The sequence below is a fragment of the Schistocerca cancellata genome, chromosome 3 (assembly GCF_023864275.1).
Source record: "Schistocerca cancellata isolate TAMUIC-IGC-003103 chromosome 3, iqSchCanc2.1, whole genome shotgun sequence".
In the NCBI taxonomy this organism is placed as follows: Eukaryota; Metazoa; Arthropoda; class Insecta; order Orthoptera; family Acrididae; genus Schistocerca; species Schistocerca cancellata.
In genome coordinates, this window is record NC_064628.1 from 712,194,654 (window position 1) to 712,221,767 (window position 27,114).

Below are 27,114 nucleotides of genomic sequence, written 5' to 3' on the forward strand. Positions count from 1 at the left end.
CGTTTCATAGTTTATTCTAAATAGTTCAAAGACAACAAAAATGTATTTGGAAGCTCTCTCCACAATTCACATTTACATATTATCATAATCCATTTCTCATAACATTGCTATTAGATTGGTAGATATAACTGAGAGTTTGAAAACAGTGAGAGACTTAGCTAACAAATCCATTACCTCCACTTTCGTGCCTATAATGCTTCCGCAATTAATGATCCAAACAAACACAACGAAAGGTTCATCTCTAGCAAGAAGACATATGCTAGGATATTTCTGGTATCTCAGCTGCAGATTTTTCAGGGCTCATTTAACTTTAGGACTCTGTATCTCACAATGAACAAAAATGGACCTGTACCACTCTTGAAATAAGCCCTTCGTATATAGTTTCCGAAAAGTAAATTGGAAATCACTTAATGATTAATTTGTATGTTATCATATACATTATTCAAAAGCCTCCGAATAATAAACTGGATATATGCCAAAAACGTGGGAGTCTTGATTTTTCAGTTGTTTTGTCCAACAGTACATTTCATTCCATAAATAATAATACGTATTCCTTGTCAGTAAACTGAGTGGGAACACAAGGATGTGCATTTTATTTAAGTGCAGTACATTAATACGACGTAACTGTATAGATGTCGTTGTGGAGACAGTGCCTGCAAAATAAAAACTCATGTTCACCACAGGCAGAGTCGTTTTCCCGCCATTTACCCCCACCATCTTGAGTTACGTCACGAAACGGACGACAGCGCCCTCTGCTGATGGTACTGTGTACTATGTCCAGACCTCGTGGTGAATAGATCTGCACGAAATTGTTTAAATGAAGACTTATGTCCAAGTCCTTTTCCCACGAATCCACGAGTAGTTCTAATATAAGTAATATTTAATGTGACATATTAGGTTTAAGAATTTCTGTGAACATTGAGGTGTTTCAATAAGATTCATCCACTTTCTCAAGACTCTGTCTCCTACATTATCCAAGATAGAAACTTGTGGAATATATTAATTTGTAGGTAGGACTAGAAAGTTTTTATTTTCGGAAAACCCATGGGATTTTACAAAAGTATTTCTTTTACAGGGCTGTGCATACAACTCTGGTGAAATTTTTACAGTTATGTTTAGACTCAAAGATTCCATTTACCTTTCACAAGTATTCAACGTGCCGTCCACTGGACGAACGACAAACATGTTCTGTGGTGTCCTCTAAATGAACTCCATTTATAACACAATCGCACCTGGCGAAACGCAGAACGCCTTTTGTTGCTGTGTTAACATCATATCGGCTGGACGAACGTTGGGTAACCAACGAACGAGCTCGTGAGCTGCGTCAGTGAGGCCCCTACCAGCAGCTACGCGCACGGACATACACTGCGCAGTGACATTAATGTGACCACCTGTCAGGAGCCAAGGGTGGCCACATTTTGTAGCGCGGGGCACTGCGTGACGTGCAGGAAGAGAGCGTCAGTGAGGTTCTGGAAGGTACCGACAGGTGTGAGGAACCATCTCAGCTCCAGTGCCGTGACCAAGGGAGTTAGGTCTCCCGGTTGAAATTCCACGGAGCGAACAGCCCTGTTGAGCTAGACCACAGATTCTGGGGAGTTTGGTGGACAGGGTAGTTCGGTAAACTCATCCTGGTGCTCTTCAAACAGGGCATGTATGCTGCGAGCTCCCTGACACGTTACGTTGTCCAGCTGGTAGAAGCCATCGTGGCAAGGAATGACAAACTGCATGTAGTGCTCAACATAATCACCAAGGATAGATGCATACTTATGTCGATCCATTATGCCTTCCACAATGACGATATCACCCAGGGAATACCACAAAAACATTCCCCAGACCACAACGCTCCCTCCCCTGGCCAGGACCCTTCCGACAATTGTTGCAGGGTATTCGCTTTGAGACGTTTCACGCCATACGTCCGAACGGCCATCTGAACCATGGCACATAAAACGTGATCCATCTGAAAAGACCACATCCCGCCACTCAGTGTATGTCCAGCTGCGTTCGTCGCCGATGAACAGCGGTCAGTCGGCCGGGATGGCCGAGCGATTCTAGGCGCTACAGTCTGGAACCGCGCGACCGCTACGGTCGCAGGTTCGACTCCTGCCTCGGGCATGGTTGTGTGTGATGTCCTTAGGTTCGTTAGGTTTAAGTAGTTCTAAGTTCTAGGGGACTGATGACCTCAGAAGTTAAGTCCCATAGTGCTCAGAGCCATTTAAACCATTTGAACAGCAGTTTGTTCACGTGCCGCAGTAGTATACTGTGCATAGCAAAGTAGCGCTATCCAAAACTGGCGCCAAAGTAATTATGGTGCACCATCGGCCATAGATGACAGGCGTGAACGATGGCTGCAGAGATGGGCACAGGCGAATAGACGTGGAACTACTGAGCAGCTGACTGCCGAGACAAACGAAGGGGCTACCAACAGTGTCTCCTCAATAACAGTTCAGCGACCATTGCTGTGTATGGGCCTCCACTGCCGGCGTCTGCTTCTGCGTCTGCGTCTGCTTCTGCAGCAGACGCCGGCAGTGGAGGCCCATACACAGCAATGGTCGCTGAACTGTTATTGAGGAGACACTGTTGGTAGCCCCTTCGTTTGTCTCGGCAGTCAGCTGCTCAGTAGTTCCACGTCTATTCGCCTGTGCCCATCTCTGCAGCCATCGTTCACGCCTGTCATCTATGGCCGATGGTGCACCATAATTACTTTGGCGCCAGTTTTGGATAGCGCTACTTTGCTATGCACAGTATACTAGAGCGGCACGTGAACAAACTGAGGCGTTACGGAAATGCTTGCACCCTTGGCCCGAAAGTCAATGAACATGCCCTTAGTCGGCCGCTGTGACCGAGCGGTTCTCGGCGCTTCAGTCCGAAATCGCGCTGCTGCTACGGTCGCAGGTTCTAATCCTGCCTCGGGCATGGATGTGTGTGATGTCCTTAGTTAGGTTTTAGTAGTTCTAAGTCTGATGACTTCAAATGCTAAGTCCGATAGTGGTAAGAGCCATTTGAACCATTTGAACATGCCCTATTGGGGGTAGGATAAACCGCTTCGTTTCAGCATTAGGATAACGACTGCACTATTTCCCGCGTCACCCGACAGGCTTTGTATACCCTCCAATGCCAGTGGCTCTTCCTAAATGACGTCGCACTTTGGCAGTGGTCACATTACTATGATAGGACCGTGTATAATTTCTGGATACGTGAACAAGCAACTTACCTCTGGCGTCGTGGTGAACTTCTAGTTGCCGGCCGATGTGACGGAGCGGTTCTAGGCGCTCCAGTCTGGAACCGCGCGACCGCTACGGTCGCAGGTTCGAATCCTGCCTCGGGCATGGATGTGTGTGATGTCCTTAGGTTAGTTAGGTTTAAGTAGTTCTAAGTTGTAGGGGACTGATGACCTCAGATGTTAAGTCACATATTGCTCAGAGCCATTTGAACCATTTGAACCATTTTTTTTTTTTTTTTTTTGAACTTCTAGTTTTGATGTGTAAGTTAATGTATACGCCAAATATCAGCCTTCATTCATGTAAAAGATAGTCTTGTGAAACGGGGCGAATCTTTTGAGACATCATACAATTTTAAATGGGGTAAAGGAAAAATCCCAACAGGAAATTACTGAACTGGCTCTTAATCTCGAGTAGTAAGCGAGTTACTGAATGTGCTTACCGCCCACCATGAAGCTGATGGGTTTGGTTTTGTTGCAGCCGGAACCAGTGGACGAGGTGTTGGACCTGGAGGACCGCAAGAAGCGCGAGACGCTGGCGTACAAGCGCTCCTTCTTCGTGCGGATGGTGAGCGACCCCAAGCTGTACAACCCCAAGATCGCCAAGAGCCTGCCCGGCAAGCGGCACCGCCACCTCAGCGACCGCGGCGCCACCGTCGACAACGGCGTCTCCATCAACGCGCCGCCGCCCCAGTACGTGCGCAGGCTGCCCTCGCTGCCCTAGCAAAGCCAGCCGCCGCCCGCCGCGGCCCACCAGCTGGGCCAGCGCAGGCAGCGCGGCAGGGTCGCGAGACACCTGGCAAAGCGCGCGCCCTGCGGGACGGGCAGTCGTCAACTCAAACACAGCATTCTCCTCATCCTTGTGGACAGTACCATCGGCGCGCAGCTGCTACCATACGGCCTTCTATGCCATAGTCGTTGTGCTAATAATATTTATTTGATCCTTTCTCCAGGACCTTTATCATTTATTTAAAACCACACCCTGTAATTTCTTACCAGACTCCGTGGAAAATGGATGGAGGTGTTTTTGGATTTAGGGCCCTTAACAGCATTGTCATTAGCGCCCTTACTGGTCACCAATATTCAAATTTCGTTGTCTGAGGTATACCTGTTCACACAATCAAATTTTCCGTGACGATTCTGCAAAAACATATGTTAGCAAATTTCTTTAGAATGTCTGGTTTTGTCGACACAAACATGCGGTTTGCAGGTATTAATATCAGACAATCATTTGGTAAAACGTCTTTATGACACTATCTGTTATCTGCATGGTTAGCTACTCAAACAAAAAAAAAATAGCGATCGATCCATCTATTCATAGCTCAGTAACTTCCTCTCACAACGCTGTAGATAAGAGGTCGCACACTTTACAAAATTTTAAACGCACCTTACACTAAAGCCATTCTTAGGTAAGATGGCGAACGCGTCTTCACCCAAGCTAACGGCTGCCCACACTTCAGCATATGAAACACATGTAGTTAAAATACTCGTTGAGCATAAAGTCTTTATCTGATTACTAACATTTCTAAGGAATATACATCTACCTGGTTTGTTTCAAATGAGGTTCAGATCATAAAGTTTCTTATGGATGTACAACACGTACTCTTTTTGTTGCCCATAGATCGTCTACGTAATACTCGATTTCTCTCCATGTCTCGAACATTTCTACCGTCACAACTTCCACACCGTCTGGTATTAGTGCCGTAAGAATTCTGCGCAGAATCGGAGAGGAAATGAATATGTGGGAAACGCTGACAACGGGAAGGGACAGGATGACAGAACATCAGGGAATGACTTCCATGACTTCCATAGTACTGTAGGGAGCTGCAGAAGGCAAAAACTGTAGAGGAAGACAGAGATTGGAATACATCCAGCAAATAATTGAGGACGTAGGTTGCAAGTGCTACTCTGGGAGAAGAGTTTGGCACAGGAGAGGAATTCGTGGCGAGCAGCAACAAACCAGTCAGAAGACTGATGACTCCAAAAAAAAAAAAAAAAAAACAGAAAAAAGGATACTTAACGCAACCCCGCAAAAAACCAAGAGACGTGATGTCTGGTGAATGTCGCGGCCGTGATATCGGACCGCCTCTACTGATCCACCTGTCCACAAATGTTTCATCCAAGAACTAGTGAACAGATAACCTCGTGATTGGCGGCACACCATATTGTTGAAACACTAGACAAGGCTGAGAATCCTTTAACGGTTGTGTAACGTTAAGTTTCAGCATGTCCATGGTAACTGCTGCAGTAATGTAGGCTCTGTCAAAAAGGAAAGAATGGTGCAGTAATTATGTTGTGCATTATGTGCACCACACGTTCACTGTGAGGCTGCCCCTTATGGTGATAAGGTGTGCCTTCTCCCATTCCCAGATCCAAACATTATGAAAAGTTGCTTCGTCGGAGAAATAAACTTTGTTAAGGTAGTCATTGTCTGCATCGATATGTTTCAGATACTCCTAGAAACCTCAGCATAGCATCTGGTTGCAAATCTTACAGGAATTGCTGTTTATGTGTGTGTGGAAATGCAGCCGCTTTGTAAAATCTTCACTACAGTGCTCTGTGATATGTTTGTTTCTCTTGAAACGCGACGCGTCGATTTCTGCAGACGGCACTGAAATGCTGCGTGCTTGGTGTAAACAAAACCGTCACTAACACCAGGTCTGACACTTCTTGCCATCTCACCAACACTGCCAGTCTCTAAACTTTACATAGCATTCTTTGATGTTCTTCACATCTACCAGTGTTGTTCATAGGCACTTCGGAACTGTCGCTGAACTGTAATAGGCAACCGTGTTTCATTAAACCACAAAAACATTGCGCTTTCTCCTGCATAGACGCCATTGTGACAGCAGCATTCATAAATGACGCAATCTGTCACAAGATAGAAAAGAAATCAGATGCTGCTAGAGTACGTGTAGAACTTTATCTATCCATTAGTTACGCTACCGTTTGCAAAAAGTTGCATAGACATGTTGAAGTGTATCCACAAAAAAAACTCTGTTAGTTTATTTACCACTTACAGCAAACTGCATAGCTGTATATCTAGCATAGTTGCTTAGAAATAAATTTCTATTGTTATGGAAAGCACTTATGCTCATCCTGTATGTTGTTCCGGAAGTGGTATTCAGCAGACTTCACATATTAGGGGATCATTCCGCTGGAGGAGGAAATTTTTTGGAAATGAATTATGTCCTATTCACAACCTGGTGAGTGTGGCTGGCATAGGACTTACCACGTCTGGGTGGTTGATTTCACTGACATCAAGTAACGTGCTCCAGTCTGGTTGCACTACAGTCAATGTAGACTTGTTGAGTTCTGTCGGCGATTGAGATTTTTCTCACCATCCTTTCACTGGCAGATCGACGAAAGGCGATGCTGTGCAGTTCCTTGTCACCAGACTGTACTCCAGTGCCATTTATCGATCCCACTCCTCTCTGCAGATGCGATGGAGTGAGGGTATTCGGCCCTGTTGACGGCGGCCCATGAGAGCCGTGCAGCCCTTGAAGTTATCGAGCCATTTGGAGCTATTTTGGAAAGCCCAGATTGTGCCAGGACCACGTCCCAGCTTTTCCAGCATTTCCATAACCCGATCCAGGATACAAATATAGCAAGCACTACACTGGATATCCAATCAATTAGCCAAACTACACAATCAGATGTCTGATACACTGTACACGTGTCTGAGGAAGGTGAAGACGAACGGAGTACACTAGGATCTTATAAACTAATAATATTACATATTCCACATTATAGGTGGTAAACTGTCATTAGGCGTTGTGCAAGTTAAGTATCTGTCAAATAACCTGAATGTATTCATACATGTCACTCAACAGAACAAGATCTTGTTTAATTTCCAGATTAATCAGTTTGCAGCCGCGACAAAGTTGTCGTTTTCCCAACGATGTTTCGACATATAACGCAGCTGTCTTAGTGTCAGGTGCGTCTAGCACATCTCGTTTACTCATTATCTGGATTTTATCCAAGTTGTGAAATACACAGGTTGCGCTCTTGCCTAATATATCGGCGATTGTTTCCCAAAGTCGACAACCGTGTTTCATTGCTGGTTCGCTCTCGACTTGTTCCACTTACCGGGTTGTACACATCCCAGACGAGATTTAAACAATTTGAATGCCAATTTAGTTAAACTAAAGCCTCTGTCACAGTTTGATAAGTTGCGTGACATCATAATCTCTTTTCGAATATTGTCCTAGGTGTTTGGTGTCAGTACCGCAACGCTGAAATTTTCGTACTTCGTTTTATTCTCAAAGACGGAGTGATACTCAGTGATCGCAGATTTAGCTGGTTATGTGAGTCGGATTCTTTCAGTTATGTTTCACAGTTGTCATACACACATAAAAAAATGTTTTGCATCACCTCGGTTCCCGAGAGTTCCGGAACCTGTAAAGAAAATTGGAATAGAGATCAACATAAACATGATTTCCGCCCTTTTTACTGCTCATGAAAACCACACACTGCATGTTGTACCACCATATAGCGAGACCTTCAGAGGTGGTGGTCCAAATTGCTGTACATACCGGTACATGTAATACCCAGTAGCACGTTCTCTTGCATTGATGCGTACCTGTATTCGTATTGGCATACTATCCACAAGTTCATCAAGGCACCGTTGGTCCAGATTCTCCTACTCCTCAACGGCGATTCGGCGTAGAACCCTCAAAGTGGTTGGTGGGTCACGTCGTCCATAAACAGTACTTTCCAATCTATGCCAGGCCTTTTTCGATAGGGTTCATGTCTGGAGAACATGCTGGTCACTCTAATCGAGCGATGTCGTTATCCTGAAGGAAGTCATTCACAGGATGTGTACGACGGGGGCGCGAATTGTTGTCCATGTAGACCAATGCCTCGCCAATATGCTGCCGGTATGGTTGCACATTCGGTCGGAGGATTGCATTCACGTATCGTACAGCCGTTACGGCACCTTCCATGACCCCCAGCGGCGTACGTCGGCCCCACATAATGCCACCCCAAAACAGCAGGGAACCTCCACCTTGCTGCGCTCGCTGAACAGTGTGTCTAAGGCGTTCAGCCTCACCGGGTTGCCTGAAAACACGTCTCCGACGATTGTCTGGTTGAAGGCATATGTGACACTCATCGGTGAAGAGAACATGATGCCAATCCTGAGCGGTCCATTCGGCACGTTGTTGGGCCCAGCTGTACCGCGCTGCATGATGTGGTTGCAAAGATGGACCTCACCATGGACGTCGGGAGTGAAGTTGCACGTAATGCAGCCTATTGTGCACAGTTTGAGTCGTAACACAACGTCCTGTGGCTGCACGAAAAGCATTATTCATGATGGTGGCGCTGCTGGCGTTTCTCCGAGCCATAATCCGTAGATAGCAGTCATCCACTGCAGCAGTAGCCCTTTGGACGGCCTGAGCGAGGCATGTCATCGACAGTTCCTGTACCTCTGTATCTCCTCCATGTCCGAACAATATCGCTTTGGTTCATTCCAAGACGCCTAGACACTTCCATTGTTGAGAGCCCTTCCTGGCACAAAATAACAATACCGACGCGATCTAACTTTGGTATTGGCCGTCTAGGCATGATTGAACTACAGACAACACGGGTCGTGTACTTCCTTCCTGGAGGAATGACTGGAACTGTTCGGCTGTCAGACCCCCTCCGTCTAATAGGCGCTACTCATGCGTGGTTGTTTACATCTTTGGGCGGTTTTAGTGACATCTCTGAACAGTCAAATGGACTGTGTCTGTGATACAAAATCCACAGTCAACGTCTATCTTCAGTAGTTCTGGGAACCGGGATGATGCAAAAGTTTTTTTGATGTGTGTTGGTTTTTAAAACATAGGACATAATACGTTAAAACGGAATGATGTGAGCATCTGGTTTCTGGAGGACGAAAATCGTAACAACAACTCAGCTGCGACATCTGTAATCTGTATATTACCATTTCCAGCGGACGTCGAACATCATACAATCTAGCTTGATAAAGAGAGCAATGTCGCACTGACTCCTGTTCTAGCTAATTTTTATAATGATCGGATGAGAGATGCGTTGTCTAACACAATGAAACCTACTTTGTGATATTATCAGCAGAGGATATTTACGAGAAATATGAGAAACATTCACACAAGCTGACAGATACATTTTGCACTTCTTATAACCTAATCATTTTCATAATTTATGAGTTATGTGAATACTTTCGTTTAGTTTAGACGCGACTTACCCTTATATCCACTAGTAAGGAGCCAGTCCACTTTGAATAACCAGATCGAGTCTCTGCAACGGAATATGTTTTCATCACTGCCAAGTTTGAATGGTTGCGTGTAGTTACAGATCAAGAGACTGTACTACAGACTGCCGGCGGACTCGTTAGGTAAGCCAGCTGCTAGGACCCCGTGACAGTGGTCTATCAGTTAGCGTCACGGTGGCGGGTGTCCACCACGCTGAAACGCCCGTCTGGCCGTCTGGTGGTGGTGGATAGCAACCCTCTGACCTCTGGGCAGTGACGGAGATGCTGCCGGAAATGACTCGGCGTGACCAGCCGTGCCGTAGCAGTAAGTCCAAGGAGGAGGGAGAGCTGTTGCTCTGACAAAGCGGTGACCCAGTGTCGCCTGCTGGCAGCTCATGCAGCGTCCCAGCCCAGCACAGCCCCGTCATCCTCGTTGGACTTTGGGACTCAGATAATTGTATTACAAAAATGGCCAGTTCTTACAGTCAGCAGCGGTGAGCTTTTTGTAAAAGTGTGCCACTACCAGTCACGTATATTAAAACACTAACTGCTACTGTCAGCGTGCAAATCAGCATTGCCCCTTGCTGCAGTACCGCTGGGTTCCCTGTAGCAGCAGGCTAACCTACCTCGCAACGCTGCGCTGGCCTTGTTGAACTATTGTTGTTGTTGTTGTGGTCTTCAGCCCTGAGACTGGTTTGATGCAGCTCTCCATGCTACTCTATCCTGTGCAAGCTTCTTCACCTACAAGTACCTACTGCAACCTACATCCTTCTGAATCTGCTTAGTGTATTCATCTCTTGGTCTCCCTCTACGATTTTTACCCTCCACGCTGCCCTCCAATAGTAAATTGGTGATCCCTTGATGCCTCAGAATATGTCCTACCAACCGATCCCTTCTTCTGGTCAAGTTGTGCCACAAACTCCTCTTCTCCCCAATTCTGTTCAGTACCTCCACATTAGTTATGTGATCTACCCATCTAACATTCAGCATTCTTCTGTGGCACCACATTTCGAAAGCTTCTATTCTCTTCTTGTCCAAACTATTTATCGTCCATGTTTCACTTCCATTTATGGCTACACTCCATACAAATACTTGCAGAAACGACTTCCTGACACTTAAAACAATACTCGATGTTAAAAAATTTCTCTGCTTCAGAAACGCTGTTCTTGCCATTGCCAGTCTACATTTTATATCTTCTCTACTTCGACCATCATCAGTTATTTTGCTCCCCAAATAGCAAAACTCATTTAATACTTTAAGTGACTCATTTCCTAATCTAATTCCCCCACCTGATTTAATTCTACTACATTCCATTATCCTCGTATTGCTTTTGTTGATGTTCATGTTATATCCTGCTTTCAAGACACTGTCCATTCCGTTCAACTGATCTTCCAGGTCCTTTTCTGTTTCTGACATAATTACAATGTCGTCGGCGAACCTCAATATTTTTATTTATTCTCCATGGATTTTAATACCTACTCCGAATTTTTCTTTTGTTTCCTTTACTGCTTGCTCAATATACAGATTGAACAACATCGGGGAGAGGCTACAATCCTGTCTCACTCCCTTCCCAAGCATTGTTCCCTTTCATACCCCTCGACTCTTATAACTGCCATCTGGTTTCTGTACAAATTGTAAATAGCCTTTCGCTCTCTGAATTTTATCCCTGCCCCCTTGAGAATTTGAAAGAGAGTGTTCCAGTCAATATTGTCAAAAGCTTTCTCTAAGTCTACAAATGCTAGAAACGCAGGTTTGCCTTTCCTTCATCTATTTTCTAAGATAAGTCGTAGGGTCAGTATTGCCTGACGTGTTCCAATATTTCAACGGAATCCAAACTGATCTTCCCCGAGGTCGGCTTCCACCATTTTTTCCATTCGTCTGTAAAGAATTCGCGTTAGTATTTTGCATCCGTGACTTATTAAACTGATATTTGGGTACTTTTCACAACTCTCAACACCTTCTTTCTTTGGGATCGGAACTGTTATATTCTTCTTGAAGTCGGAGTGTATTTCGCCTGTATCATACATCTTGCTCACCAGATGGTAGAGTTTTGTCAGGACTGGCTCTCCCCAGGCTATCAGTAGTTCTAATGGAATGTTGTCTACTCCCGGGGCCTTGTTTCGACTCAGGTCTTTCAGTGCTCTGTCAAACTCTTCACGCAGTATCGTATCTCCCATTACATCTTCATCTACATCCCCTTCCATTTCCATAATATTGTCCTCAAGTATATCGCCCTTGTGTAGACCCTCTATATAGTCCTTCCACCTTTCTGCTTTCCCTTCTTGAGCTATTATAGGGCCAACTTCCTGTGCTCGCCCTCAGTCAGTGCTGCTGCAATACGCTGCTGAAGCTCACACTAATATTTCCATACATTGTCGTTACCCTACAATACTGCACAAGTGCTCTTCGCTATACTCGCCAGAGAACCTACCTGAGGAAAACTAGGTAGGCCTCTCATATTATATAACGATATTTACTTATGTATCGTGTAAGAACCCACTTCCACAGCAAATATCGCTAACAACACAACCACAAAAACTACGCTTTGGAAGCACTCATCAGTGTCGTCCACAAGACACGCTCACATCCTTGACACTGCAGAAGATTTTGGAGAAAGACAACGGCAACGCTATCCACTATGTGTAATTAAATCTAAAACTGATAGTAAATAACGTTCATGAATGACCTATGGACTTCTTTGACATTAGTGTTGCAATCTATGTATACGAGACACCCAAGATGACCGGAGCTATCATTCGTGTATTTACGAGTTCGCAGTAAGAATCCTCGTGTTAAAATGTGAGCAATATATGAGACAATCACCAGTATGGAAAAGTAACGACTTAACGGAAGCTAGATTACATACTGTTTTTGAATCATGGCTGATATTATAACTGATCACTAAACTTTCCAAAATCAGGTAAAATAATTTTTTTTAATTGGCAGCAGAAGTATTATGAGGAATAAGACAGATTTACAATAAGACGTATTACGTTTAAAGAAACCTGCCTTGAAAGTAACGAAATAAAGTGTTGGGTCAGTCTATTATAAAAAATTATTTACAGAGAAGAGGAGAAAGTTAAGAGAGAAAATGTCGCGACGAAACAGGCTTTGGTCAATTCTTCGTGCCTGTAATACTGAAGAAAATGTGAGGAGTAAAACAAATCGGCATAATCACCAGTGAAGTGACTCTACAAGAACTAACATCGTAAATATTCGTAGAAAAACACAAATTAAGAGATGCAGTAGTGCAATATATGCAGAAAGTGGTTTCATATACACTGTTCATCACTGATTTGTAGAAATACCTGCGAGTGCAAACTAGTAACGTCGACACTTTGTTCTGGCATTTTTTGAAGAAGACTCTAAAGGACGAGCAGCTAGCAAGAAAACCAAAACCAACTTTCGAAAATTTCAAAATTCATTGTCTGCCCGACTTGCCTTCAATCTCTATCGTCGACTCAGCGATTTACTCTAAAGTGAAATAATTTAAGGAAGGCAGGAAGAAATGAAATGAGGGTTTTATACTTTGGCATAAAATAATAAAAAACACTTAATGTGAGGTTTTCCTTACATCTTTATCTCGCATCTCATAAGATACTGCGCTGTAGGTTCTTCGGGTAACACTTTACAGTTTACTTCTTTCAGGACCATAGTCTTCAAAAGCAAAAGGATATCTCTTTAGCCTGCATCACCTGACAGTCTGCAGATAGCCAGTGAGTATCTCATTCCTATGTGCTGAGAAGTTTCTTATGACTGCTTACATAAGACATTCCCGCTGACGAAGACCGTTACATAAACACGAGTAAATTACGTTACAAGTGTCAAATATCACTATCTGCACATTAGTTCAGGATGAATACAGCTAACAATCCGTAGTGAAAAAGCTTACTCCTACGATATAAGTTCTTATCTCAAGGAATGTTTACAAACAATTCATACGTGATAAAGTATAAATCTGCTACTTCTTGATAACTTCACTCTTTACAAAATGCTGCATGCCTCTGGTTCTGACATAAGTATTAACAGGAGGAAATCAAAGAACGATGAAAACAACGAGCAAGTAGCTTGTGTAGAAACACTATTTTTCCGACATAAGTCACGTTAAAAAGATGCAGTGCATACGAATGCACACAAAGCAACCTCGTCCAAATAAAGGATTCGTTTCCTTCTATAAAGTATTTGAATGTTCAGCGAAAATAACATCCTGCTGAAGACTACCCTATTTAGAGTAAGCATTTCAATGTAAAGATACAAAGAAACTGACAAATATTTCAAGCAACGTATAAAGAAGATAACAAACAAACATGATTGCAATGATAATTACTTCACAGCACAGAACGGAAAGTAATCGTACGCAACCTATCAAATGGCATAGCTTTCAGAGATAGTTTTCAAGGAAGCAGCAATTGTAAACGAAATTCTATCAAGCTTTTGATTATTTTCACTGAAAACAGTTACGTAAATATTGAAAAGTACCACCGTAAAATACAAGGAGAGAGAAGAGAATTACAGTTTATCTAGAAATTAGTAATCATACCCGCAACGCAAGTAAGTTCTAAAATATCACTATTGGTTAAGCTATACTCTATCACACCAACTATTTGCTACCATCTTCTTACTGTACCTAACACAACTGATTAATGCAAAGAAAAATGAGAACATCTATAGACAATATTTACAATACACAGAATGCCTCAGTAAAAACAATGGTCTAACTGCGGAGGTAATGCTCACTACATGTCAGAAATATTACTCATTATCAGTCACTTAGAGAGAGGCAGTCCATCAGGTACTGAAAGTCTGTGGTACAAACTACATCAGGCACAGTGTTTTAAGCGATTCTGGACTTTTAATCACAGAATAAACAAGATGACGGAACTCTGAACAGTTCTAAACAAATTATGTACATCTAAAGGGAGAAAATGGATCAGAATTGGTGAACCAGGTCCGAAACTGCACGGGTATAGGAAAACGTAACAGAACTGACAAAAGTTAATGGCCCTGTCCATATCTGCCGGATTCCAGGCAGTGAGACGACGCATTAGCAACACGAGACGGATTGAACATGGGGAGATCTCTAAATAATAAATTACGTTATAAATACGTAAATGTGCACATACATTGAGAGATGTGTTCATAAGGGACACGTAGCGTCCACAAGAGTTAGGTTGGAAAAGATTTATGTTATGTGACAAGCAGAACAACAGTATGTCTCCGGTAAAGGTGTTGTAGGGCAGTACTGCAACGGTGTAACATGACGTTTTGTTGCAAATTGCAAGAAGCGAGGGCGGAGACTGGTGCGATATTGGTGCAAGTGCACGAAACAAAAGCTGCGATGAAAATATGTTAACAGGTTAAAACGCCTTCGAAGGACGTACAGAATATTATGGTTTGTCGCCCCATCTACTGCGAGGTCATTACAGACGGAACACAGGATCAGATTAGGTAAAATAATTCTTTTTACCATGCTTACACGTTACATTGGGCCTAATGAAACAGTTTGTGACAGCCTTATCCAAAGATAGAGAATATATCGATAATCTCGCAAATAATTTTTCTTATCTGTCAGAAGCGAAATTAAAATAGCTTCTCTGTTGAGCCTCATATTCGAAAAATGATGTTTCGATATTAGCAAACGATGTTTAAGTTCTTCAGCAACAAAAAGGACCTAAACAAATTTCTGTTGCGGTAAACACGCTGGAAAATATCAAGAAGTTTCGTTGTTTGATGAGCCTCGAGATACACTTTCTGAATTATTATCATATATTTTTCGGCAAAAGTTCGGTAACATCAGCGAGCAACAAGTTGGGCGCTTTCATCAAAAAGTATACCAATACTATTGTTGCTCGTACAACATGCAGTTTATCAGTAGAAAACTGTATTAGACATATTAAGGAGAAGGCAGAACGAAAATATAGGCTTATAAGTTTTATGTGATAGAAGTTTTTCGATTTGATGCTACAAGAAACCTTTATTTATGTAGAAAGTTAAATTACGTTTCATTAAAATTGTACGTGTTCTTCTAAATATCTACTTTATAACGGAACCACATTGTGACCAAATCGAACGTGATAGAATAGAAGTTGAGGTTAGACACTGATACAATGCCCAAAAAGCTATGCCATTCTATTTCCTAAAGTAACTTAGTAATTGGCCAGTGTTTCCTTCTCTATGCCTGTTCAATCTGAGTCGGTTCTTCTCTTCTAACATCCTCTTCCGAATCAATTTTTCCTGTTAATTGAATTTTAATCGCTGCGTATCTTTCTGTATTGATGAACAGGGTTACATGACTATACCTTCCCTTGGACAGCTGTCTAATGGCGCTAGGAAAAACAGACAATCCACCTTTTCTAAAAACACAGTTAGTGTTTCTTCAATAGGTCCATAAATGAAAGCTTTCAAGTGTTACATACATAGCACAATTTCCGCAACTTTTAGATACTGTCACCTTTTCTCGGGAAGCCTGAAGTATAAAATATTCGCGGCGTTAACGTTGGTTGAGACTATCTATCCATGAAAATGAACGTCTCTTATGCAATATTTCAGCGTAAGTGAATGAATCTCCGGCCTTGAAGCTCCTCTTTTCGACCCCAGCTAGGAGAGGAGTTTTCCCTCGTTCCAGTCCCTCCAGGACGGTCTCAGGTCTATTTAGCCAGCTATGAAATCAGTACCAGGGATCTTTCCCAGGGATAATAGGAGGGGGGGGGGGGCAATGGATCCGCCACCTTCCCCCTCCTTGTACATCGACGAAGAAAGGCTGCACTCTGCCTGCAGTTGGGTTAAAAGCCGAGTCACGAGCTTGGGTAACGGGTTTTATCGTTTTTTACGTGAATGAATGTTATACGACAAAGAAGTACAAATAGAAAAAAAATTGACACCATTTATCTGCAAGATAATTTAAAAAAGGAATAAAGAGGATGGATAAAAGAATAATATAAGAGACGGAGAGAACTCAAGGTACCGTTTCCAAATTTCAGGAAAGAGGATTGTTTTAACTAAATATAAAGTGACGAACTATGCGAACATGACAGTGTTCTGTAGGATAAACAGAAGGCTCAATTGTGTGATTAGATATTGAATTTTAGCACGAAGCGTATAGCAAGTCGCGCTGCGCTGAAAATCAACGTTGTGCAGGCAGCACGTACTCCGAAAATAGCCGACAGATACCGCGAGCCACTGTTACCGTGGCTGGATGTTAACAGCCAGCACTCAGAAGTACACAAACATATCTAGCTGTGTACATATCAGAATATTTTAGTAGGAAATGTAAACACTTCTGCGATTTGAGCGGCAGATGTTGCTGCTTTAGGACGTTGTGTGGTTATCCTAGGGAACCGCAGAAGGTGGCGCCCTACGTGCAAAAGTCAAGAGGTGTAAATAATTTCAGAATAAAAAGTCAACAGACTATAAATCCTGCATTAAATGGTAGGTTAAGTAAGCTTCCTCGTTTCTAAATGAAAATATTAGGCATTTCATTGCTAGCCGTCAGTTATATATGATTAAACAACGTACACTTCAACATATTTATTAAAAAGTGCATATAAACTCAAAAGAGCGCTCTGGTATGACAGAAACACACTGTTAGAAGAAGGCCAGCTACTGATGTGCCATTAAATTTGTTCGGGAAACACGAAAAGGTTCTGACCTGGTGCGAGGATGGTACCGCGGAATTATGATGCTGCTAAGTCGGTGCACATTGCGAAGTAAAGTAGTCCAGTTTCAGTTTGATCAGCTTTGTAGGTTCGTTGACGCAGGGATTTTAACTGATTACCTTGTGTTACGATACAAGCAGGTAAATTCAAATGCTTGAAGATGGTTCTCACGAAGTACGTCCCAGAATTGAAAACAAAGAAAAAAATGCATGATATTATAAAGGAAAATCGATCTTAAAAATATTTTTATGATATGACGTCATCACAAATAGTATGGCTAACGAAGAATTAATCACGAGTAAGTTTTTGTAAATATGTTAGAATGTTGGCAGCAAGTACATGCAGATGTGCATCTTACAGGAATATTTACAGAAGTGTTCAGACACCTATTAGTGATATTAGCATAGAGTGCATCTGCCTTTCGCCTTTATGACGCCTTTAAGTCCATTGGGAACACTTTCAGTGTTGTGCATGAATGTCTGGGAAGAAAGTACAGCCCGCTCTTCCTCGAGAGGAAATCGGCTAAATATGTGATGTAGGACGCTGGGGTCTGGCAGGAAATCAACGTTCTGACTCATTCCAAAGGTGTTCCTTTGGGTTCTCCTCGGGACTCGAGTCAGGCCAGTCCATTTCAGGAATGTTATTGCCCACAGTACGCTGCTTCATGGATGCTGTTCTTTTGTGACAGGGTGAACAGTCATGCGGATGCAAACAGTTATCATCCCAGAACTGTACCTCTACCGTGCACAGTACATACTCCGGTAAAATGTGTTCATATCCTTGAGCATTTAGCGTTTTCTTAAGCGCAATATCGGGACTACACTCTAACAACGAAGAAGACCCAACTTTCTTAACAACAGCTCCTCCCTGATTCACTGTTGACACTACACATGATGGCACATAATGTTCCTCAGGCATTCGTCAGACCCAGACTCTTCCATAGAACTACCGCCCCGATAGATGAGTGGTCAGCGTGACGGATTGCCGTCCTACGGGCCCGGGTTCAATTCCCGGAAGGGTCGGGGATTTTCTCCGCTCAGGGACTGGGTGTTGTGTTGTCTTCATCATCATTTCATCCCCATCCGGCGCACAGGTCGCCCAATGTGGCGTCGAATGTAATAAGACCTGCACCAAGGCGGCCGGATCTGCACCGTAAGGGGCCTCCCGTCCAATGACGCCAAACGCTCATTTCCATTACCGCAAGGTGTAGCGTGATTCGTCATCTCAGATCCTCTTTATCTAGTGGCTAGCATTGCTGACTCTTGATCACGGGGTCCTGGGTTCTATTCCCGGCCGGGTCGGGAATTTTCTCCGCCTGGGGACTGGGTGTTTGTGTTGCCCTCATAATCTCATCGTCATCTCATCATCATTCGAGACGTGGCGAGACTGGAGATGGAAAGACTAGGAACTTGTACGGGCGCTGATGACCACGGTGTTGAGCACCCCACAAACAAAACCTCTGATCACTCATTCCCACTCATCATGTTGTCTAGTGGACTCCATACCTATATCTCACCGTCGTCGGTTAGCACTGAATATAGAAGTGTGTGGCTTATGAGGAGCTGCTCAATCACTGCCCACCATACTTTTTAACTTTCTACACGCAGTCACTGTGCTAGCTGGACTGCTGGTAACACGATGGGAATCACAAGTGGTTCCTTCCGCAATGGCCGACGATCAATGTCCGCCAGCACATGAAGTCGACCTGCTTTTAGTTAAACCATGATTGTTCCTTCGCGTTTCCACTTCACAGCAACAACAGTCAACGTGGACTGCTTTAGAAGCGTTGAAATGTCCCTGACGAATATATTACTCAGGTGATACCCAATGTCTAGACTACTGAGCTCTCCAGAACATTCCATTCTGCTGTTGTTTCTTTCCTACCGATACAACAGTGCTCCCCGCCTGCTTTTATACTGGCGTGTCCGCCTATCGTGACGAAAGAGGTAAATTCTACATTACATAGAAGTGTCGGGATATTTTTGATTATACATTGTATGTAAGTGTTTTTGTACGTCGATTTATTGCTGCGTCTGGGACAAGGATTTATCAGTTTACGTTAGATATGAAATTTTAGTCAAAGTTGAGCCCGCTATACGATGACCCTGCACCAAAAATGAGAAATCGATTTTGTCCACGACGAAGATTATGACCATTGTTTTCTGGGATGAAAAGGGATTCTTTTTGTTGATTACATTTGGGTGAATAACCATAAATACGTGACGAGACGCCTGAAATAAGAAAAGATTTTTCTGGGCAATGAAGTATCTTCTCACTGAAAAAAACTAAGACATATATTTTATGAATTTTTGAAGCATCCATTTTATCCACCAGTTTGGCATCACTTGACTTCAATCAGTTCCGTCAACAAATACGTTTGTGGGTGAAAACGTTTTCAGTCCGTATTCGGATACTTCGCAAATACTCCAGAATGACAACCGGGGAAAGGATTTATTTCCCAGTGAGGCGTTGGATAAAGTCCGTTGACCTAAACGGTAGCTTATAGTAAAAAAAGCGTAGTTTTGATCTAAAAACAGCCCCCTGCATTCTCAGTGCACGACATGTTCTATTTGTTCTGATAACGATGATGATTACATACTTTTTTTATCTAAGTCCAGACAATTTGTAGGCCTATGATGTCTTTTGTCTTCACGGAAATTACGTGTCTAACATATACTAATAGTAAAATTGAACATTCCTTCCCATAGCATATTATGACTAGTATATTTTGGAAGGCTTTGCTCCGTAGCTACGGAAACTCGCAGTTATAAAACTTACCAAATAATCTATTTACCTGAGTTATTTACAAGCCAAAAATTTTGGACACATTCCTGTTTATGGTTTCAAAGAAGCATTTATCTTTGCTCTAATTTTTCAGTTAAAGATAAGAACGCCAACTTATCGGCCGACTTTCAGGCGTGGATTAACAAGAAATCTATGACGTTTCAGACAAAGGACAACAATACGAAGATAGTGTCAGTAATTAGATCTCGATTGCTTACTACACACAGTGAACAAGCATAAGTAAAGGCTACAAGACAAGGTCAGAGACGTGCTGGAAAGTGAGGAGAGTCTGGTGGAAACGGTAATAAACTATAAAAGGTACTATAAAACTGAACAAAAGCTTGAATTTAGAGACTTGATACAAAAACACAGGAAGAAAATAAAGATGATTTAACGCAATTTGTAGGCCTATGATGTCTATTGTCTTCACGGAAAATTGTACATTACGTACAAATTGTTACAAGTCGCAGATAGATGGCCTAAACGAAAACAATAAAAATAATTACAATTAAACGGTTGCAGTCTTTCATCATAATTGATGAAGTTTTGATAGTTTTATATCTCTCTAATATTTTCAAAGAAGAAGATTTCTGATGGAAATTGTATAATAATTAAAATGAGACAAAAATATTACGATACGATAAAAGTATATATCAAGAAATAAAATTCATTAGAGACGGAGCAGAAACATAAACTGGGCTAGAATGGGGGCTGGAATTTTGTAAGTATTCTTCCTGGCACTATCCTTGTCAACTTAAGAAACCACGGAATATCTAAATGTGGATGACCGCAGAGAGATCTGAACGCTCCCTACCCGAAGCCTATTGCTTTAGTTACTGCGCCACCTCATTCGATAACGAGAACTGCACACATTTTAGATAGTGCTTTGATGGTACACGTATATGTATAGTAAAAAGCAGTGAGAGAAATATATAGGTATCATCTATAGCACACGATTTATTTACACTTCACTTCTCACAGAATATGTGTTGACAATCTACACTAGAGTGAATTCGCACATAGAATGCACGAAAACGAACATCGTTGATACGTTGGATTTTATTTTCTCATTTTCTACTGTTCTCAGGATTTTGTTGCTCAAATAAACAACTCTATTTCGCATCATTTCGTATTACATGGCAATTCAACGGTTTTGTCCTCTCCGATGATGTGTATCTGATTTTGTGGTCTGCATATTCTGAAGAAGGAGTTATGAGGCACAGTAATTTTTCCTTCTTTACACTTTTCCACTGCAGCTAGCTGTCAGTTTTGTGTAGTGGCAAATTGTACGATTGGAACTTCCAGGACGAAACCATCCTGTACTGAGATTTTTTGGAATCAGTTTACGTGTCATGGGTTACGGCAGAAACGGCATCCTGATTCTCTGGTGTGAAGCAAAAATATAAACAAAGATAAAATCCTCCAAAAGGAAGCATCTAGAGTACCACGTTTCATACTCTGTCGTTCTAAAGTCACACGAACCACCATTGCCGTGGTTGAGGGTGGGTGCACACTGTATTTGGCGTTACGGGCGATGGCGATGGAATTTAAGCTTGTTCCGTCAGGGCAGAAAAAATAAGGGCCCTACGACAAACTTGCGACGTCACACTAGTCACCTTGCCCGCCATAGTTCGCGAATGGTCGGATCAGTGCAGGGTCCACGTGAAATCAACCAGTCAATGAAAAGGTACCCACTAAATGTCTTAACTTTGTCGTGTGCCATCCAGAGCTCGTTTGCATTTAAACGCGCAGTTAAGAATTATTAAAATCGTCTGAAATTCGCTTCCCGCCGGAGACGGTTGGTGGCACTCGTAAGACCTGCACTGTCACGTGATGAGTCTTACGCACCTCAGCCTGTCTTCCTCGTCGGTCTCATGTTCTGTGCACGCATGCAGTCTCCGACAGCCAATAAGCATCCAGTAGTGTTCTGAGCAATCTGCTGTGAATCTCGTAGCAAATGCAAGCATTAAAGATGATCGCAGCGATTTATTTAGTGAATTTTTGCTCCAGTTGTTGGGAATGTTCATCGCTGATGATGATGGTGATGACAGACACATAATTTGCAGCACACACTCTTTCTTGAAGTGCGAAGCACATTCATGCGCGCTGAAACTGTCGCTCGTAACGGAAAACAACGCAATCACTGTCCGCGCCTCGATCTGCGCGAGCCGCCATTGTTCTTCCTTTATTTTCTACATTACAATAACCTGTTGACAAAGTAGGTCGTGGAAACGAGTTTACAAATGTGAAATATTGTCCACCACCAGATACAAAACAAACTGATTAGCATGTAACCTACTTTCAAAAATTTCAACATAAAATTTGAAGAAAAATAATAAAATCTAATTACCATAAACTACACTACCACAAACCAGTGGCGGCCTCGGAATGACTCGAGTCTCACCACTCCTAAGGCTAAAATACGAACAAACTATTTCTAAACTACTACATCAGGCCTGCATTATCAAACGTGACTTGGTGTACTCAAATCTAGTAGAGTCCACTGGGTCTAGTACTATTCCATACACAATATACTACTACCGAAATACCACTTTCTATTACGAAGCTTATACAACAAACATAATCAAGCATGACATTTTCAGATTTTTGTATTGATGGAATACGTACAGGTTACAGAGTTCACAGTAAAAACATGTATTACGTTATCTTCCATACATTTCTGGATCATGAGGTGAGTGACCTTCACTGCAGTCTTTGTTTTCCTGTACTGTCAACTCTGCATATTGTAGGCTGCCTGCAGCTGTAGATCGAGACTCTCTTCCAAGTGAAACCCGAAGAAATCATCAGTGGCTGGAATCGACAAGACCTCATGGTCATACAGGTATCGACGGAATAGCGGAATTTACATTTGTGTTCTTGTGGTGATAGTGAGTTGACTGGAACTATCTGGCAGTTCTCCCACACGTTCGAGACTGCCCAACCCGCTGGGTGTTGTCCCGAGAGTCATCTTGTATCTGAAAATGTCTTGCTTCTAGTTGTGGTAGACCGTTTTTCTTAGTACATCCTCAACCCTACCACTGAAATTTGGTTTGCTGATGTGTCAGCTTCACACTTCATTTCTTCATCGTAAACTGTACTGTTCTTGTAGTTATTGATCCCTGTCCTGCAAACGTCGCAAGTGGGGTATTGCAAGACTACAAGTTCTGGAGTGCCGTGAAACCACAGTCACACACCCTTTTGTTGCGCTTCTTAATCCTATGCAGGTATATTGTACTGTGTACGGGCCATGTCACCTAAGAACATAGATCATTTCCCGGCTGAGATTGATGTAATCCATGCTCATTCTTTCCCTGATAGCAGGGAAAATTTGACGCACACTGACAGCCCTATCTGATGCGTCCCAGTCGCGTTGCCCCATTCGTCTAATCTCCACTGCTTCGATTGTCTCTTAGTGCCAACATTAGACCCTATTGTTATCTGAATGTTAGCTTGGTTTTCAGCCTGCATCAGTAGCATCATGCATTGCTTCTAAACGTGATTTTGACAGGATACATGCCTGATATGACTAAAACTGTCGAGGCTGGAGTAATACTGAGGGCCCCCATCAACCTTGGGTGCACACCGATCTGCGCCCATCGCAAAATGATCCTGTACCGCTGGTAACACAGATTGTCTGCCCACACACAAAGACAATGTTGAGGAGAAAGTGGCATTGTGGTACAGTCTCATGGCGTGCAGGGGAGATTTATATTTACTATACTGACATGTGCTACTTTTTGCATTATGATCTGCTTTTTTTGGGTAGTCTGAACTATATGGTCCATGAAAGTTTTTCTTTCATCCAACAAAACTCTCAGGTAACGTGTTGTATTACTGCAACATATTTGGGACCTGTCCAACGTTACCGTGGGATTTCTTGCGCCCTTTTAACACAACAGAAGTGGTCTTATGCGCAGCTATAGTCGATTTATTCTTGTTCCACCACCTCTGCATCTGGGAGAGAACACAACATGCCTTCTGCTCCAACTTGTCTTTGGAGTCCTTCGAAACGGCAACATCACCTATCCCCCTCCTCGCCCTCCAAAAAGTGTAATAGTGGCTCGATCGTGAGATCCCAAAATATAGGACCTTAAACTGATCCCTGAGGACAACATTTAGTCATTTTCTTTAACACGTTCCTCCACCAGATTGCCATTCCAGTGCGCGATATTCACATAATCTAAGAGGCTGTAATAAAGGCATCTCGTTGTCTATAGTTCTCTTAAACGCTCGAATATCGCGGATAACCACAGATGGTCAAAACTGCCAGCGATGTCGATCAGTATGGCCATTGAGTGTTTCTATAAGCTTACATCCACGGTCTTGGGGGCCTCATTTATGGCATATTCCACTGACTCCCGGAAGCCGAACTGGAGCTGTCTAAGGCCAGTGAGTTCTCTTTGAGACACAATCTGTCACACAGGAGGCGCTCCTGCACCTTAGCAAAGTATTGATTAAACAGATAGCTCTGTAGCTCTTAGGTTCCATGAGACTTTTATCTTCCCGTTTCTTAATAATTACAATGGTGTCTGTTTTCCATTGTTGTGGGATTCCTCCCTTAAGAAGAGCATCGTTTAACAATGATTTTAAGAAAAATGTTATGTAGGGCGCCATCATGTGTAAGGCTTCTGGATGCACCCTATCAGGACTGGTGCTTTGCCCATCTGTGTATAGCAGATAATACCTTTTCTTGTGCGAAATGGGGTACAAGTGTGTTATTTTCATATTCTGTGCTTCGGATTCCATGTGCCTATCAGGCCTGTCATCCGGCAAAAACGTATTCAACAGATACGTTGCTGTGTCTCTCCCTCCTCTAGTCATACTTCCATCTTCTGTTCACAGTGTTGACAGTGCATCACTGTCTCAGCTGATAACTTCTGGGGTTGCCCACATACGTTCATTTCAATTTAGGTCGATAGGTAGTTTTCCCAGTTACGATGCTTAATCTCACATAACCTATCCTTATAGGTATTTTTCGCACAGATTAGACTGCATTCTCTTTCTTCTACACCAATAGATCTCTGGTAGTGTTGCCCCGGTGATAGGTCGAAGGCTTTTTAGTTCCTATATCCAGAATGTCATTGTTTTAGGCCTCACTGCTTGGATTGCTATTGCTTCCTTCTGTGTCCTTTGTGATATAACCATTAAGTAGTTGGCCTTCAAATCTTTACTGCCATTGAAAGTATCAAACTCGGATGTCATTAGTATTTGAGACAACTTCCACCAATCTGCATATTTCAAATCCAGTCTTCAAGAAGAACCCAGAACAATCAGTAAACCAGATATACTCCTCAGTGTCATTTCTGTATGGACCGCATTGTGGTCACTTATAATACAGTACTGGTTATTTTCCTTGCAGCCATTCTTTTACGTAGAGGAACATCGATATTTGACGATGCACCTACTCCACTCTCAAAACTTGGTGGCTGTCCAGACTTGTGGTTCATCAATTACTTCAACTACACTACTGGCCAGTAAAACTGATACACGAAGAAGAAATGCAGATGATAAACGAGTATTCATTTGACAAATATATTATACTAGAACTGACATGTGATAACATTTTCACGCAATTTGGATGCATAGATCCTGAGAAATCAGTACCCAGAACAACCACCTCTGGCCTGGGCTTGAGTCAAACAGAGCTTGGATGGCGTGTACAGGTACAGCTGCCAATGCAGCTTCAACACGATACCACATTTCATCAACAGTAGTGACTGGCGTATTGTGACGAGTCAGTTGCTTGGCCACCATTGACAAGACGTTTACAATTGGTGAAAGATCTGGAGAATGTGCTGGCCAAGGCAGCAGTCGAACATTTTCTGTATCCAGAAAGGCCCATACAGGACCTGAAACATGCGGTCGTGCATTATCCTGCTGAAATGTAGGCTTTCTCAGGGATAGAATGAAGGGTAGAGCCACGGGTCGTAACACATCTGAAATGTAACGTCCACTGTTCAAAGTGCCGCCAATGCAAACAAAAGGTGACTGAGACGTGTAACCAATGGCACCCCATACCATCACGCCGGATGATACGCCAGTATGGCGATGACGAATGCACGCTTCCAATGTGCGTTCACCGCGATGTCGCCAACACGGATGCGACCATGATGATGCTGTAAGCAGAACCTGGATTCATCCGAAAAAATGACGTTTTGCCATTCGTGCACCCAGGTTCGTCGTTGAATACACCATCGCAGGCTCTCCTGTCTGTGATGCAGCGTCAAGGGTAACAGCAGCCATGGTCTCCGAGCTGATAGTCCATGCTGCTGCAAACGTCGTCGAACTGTTCGTGCAGATGGTTGTTGTCTTGCAAACGTCCCCATCTGTTGACTCAGGGATCGAGACGTGGCTGCACGATCCGTTGCAGCCACGCGGTTGCCTGTCATCTTGACTGCTAGTGATACGAGGCCGCTGGGATCCAGCACGGCGTTCCGTATTACCCTCCTGAACCCACCGATTCCATATTCTGCTAACAGTCATTGGATCTCGACCAACTCGAGCAGCAATGTCGCGATACGATAAACCGCAATCGTGATAGGCTACAATCCGAACTTCATCAAAGTCGGAAACGTGATAGTACGAATTTCTCCTCCTTACACGAGGCATCACTACAACGTTTCACCAGGCAACGCCGGTCAACTGCTGTTTGTGTATGAGAAATCGGTTGGGATCTTTCCTCATGTCAGCTCGTTGTAGTTGTGGGCACCGGTGCCATCCTCGTGTGAATGCCCTGAAAAGCTAATCATTTGTATATCACAGCATCTTCTTCCTGTCGGTTAAATTTCGCGCCTGTAGCACGTCATCTTCGTGGTGTAGCAATTTTAATGTCCAGTAGTGTAATTTGTAACGACAATCGTTACACGTGCGACTATGCCATACGGTAAACTTCGCCTTTGTATCTGTTGTTAATATGAAGTTCACATCTCCCAAATAATGTCACTACCCTTGTTTTATCTATCTAATCTTCAGTATTGTGTGATAACTGCAAGCAGATTTAGACAATAAGCCATTTGAGCGACCCAGAGGGAACCTCAATAACTGTGCAGTGACGGGCGCATACCTGGCTGTTTTTAGCTACCAATTGTTCCTGATTTAGCACAATCATAAGAGACATAGCATTATCGGTTCCCAAAACCACAGCGTTAGAGAGTAAAAAGGCAGATACTTTTCCATAGTTTGTAAAAGCGGCTTCTGAACGCAGGCTATCCCTATATCTATCTTGTCCGTTGCTTTGTGTAGTTTTC

At 43.0% G+C, this 27,114-nt stretch overlaps 1 protein-coding gene across 1 annotated transcript in view; it reads left to right on the top strand.

The window, feature by feature from the left end:
- LOC126176529 (aromatic-L-amino-acid decarboxylase) overlaps window positions 1-27,114 on the top strand; it is a 577,698-nt gene that overhangs the window by 431,669 nt on the left and 118,915 nt on the right. Inside the window, exon 10 of the mRNA XM_049923685.1 lies at window positions 3,699-3,910. Within this exon, the coding sequence (XP_049779642.1) occupies window positions 3,699-3,910 (212 nt within the window). The remainder of the gene's footprint in view (window positions 1-3,698; window positions 3,911-27,114) is intronic.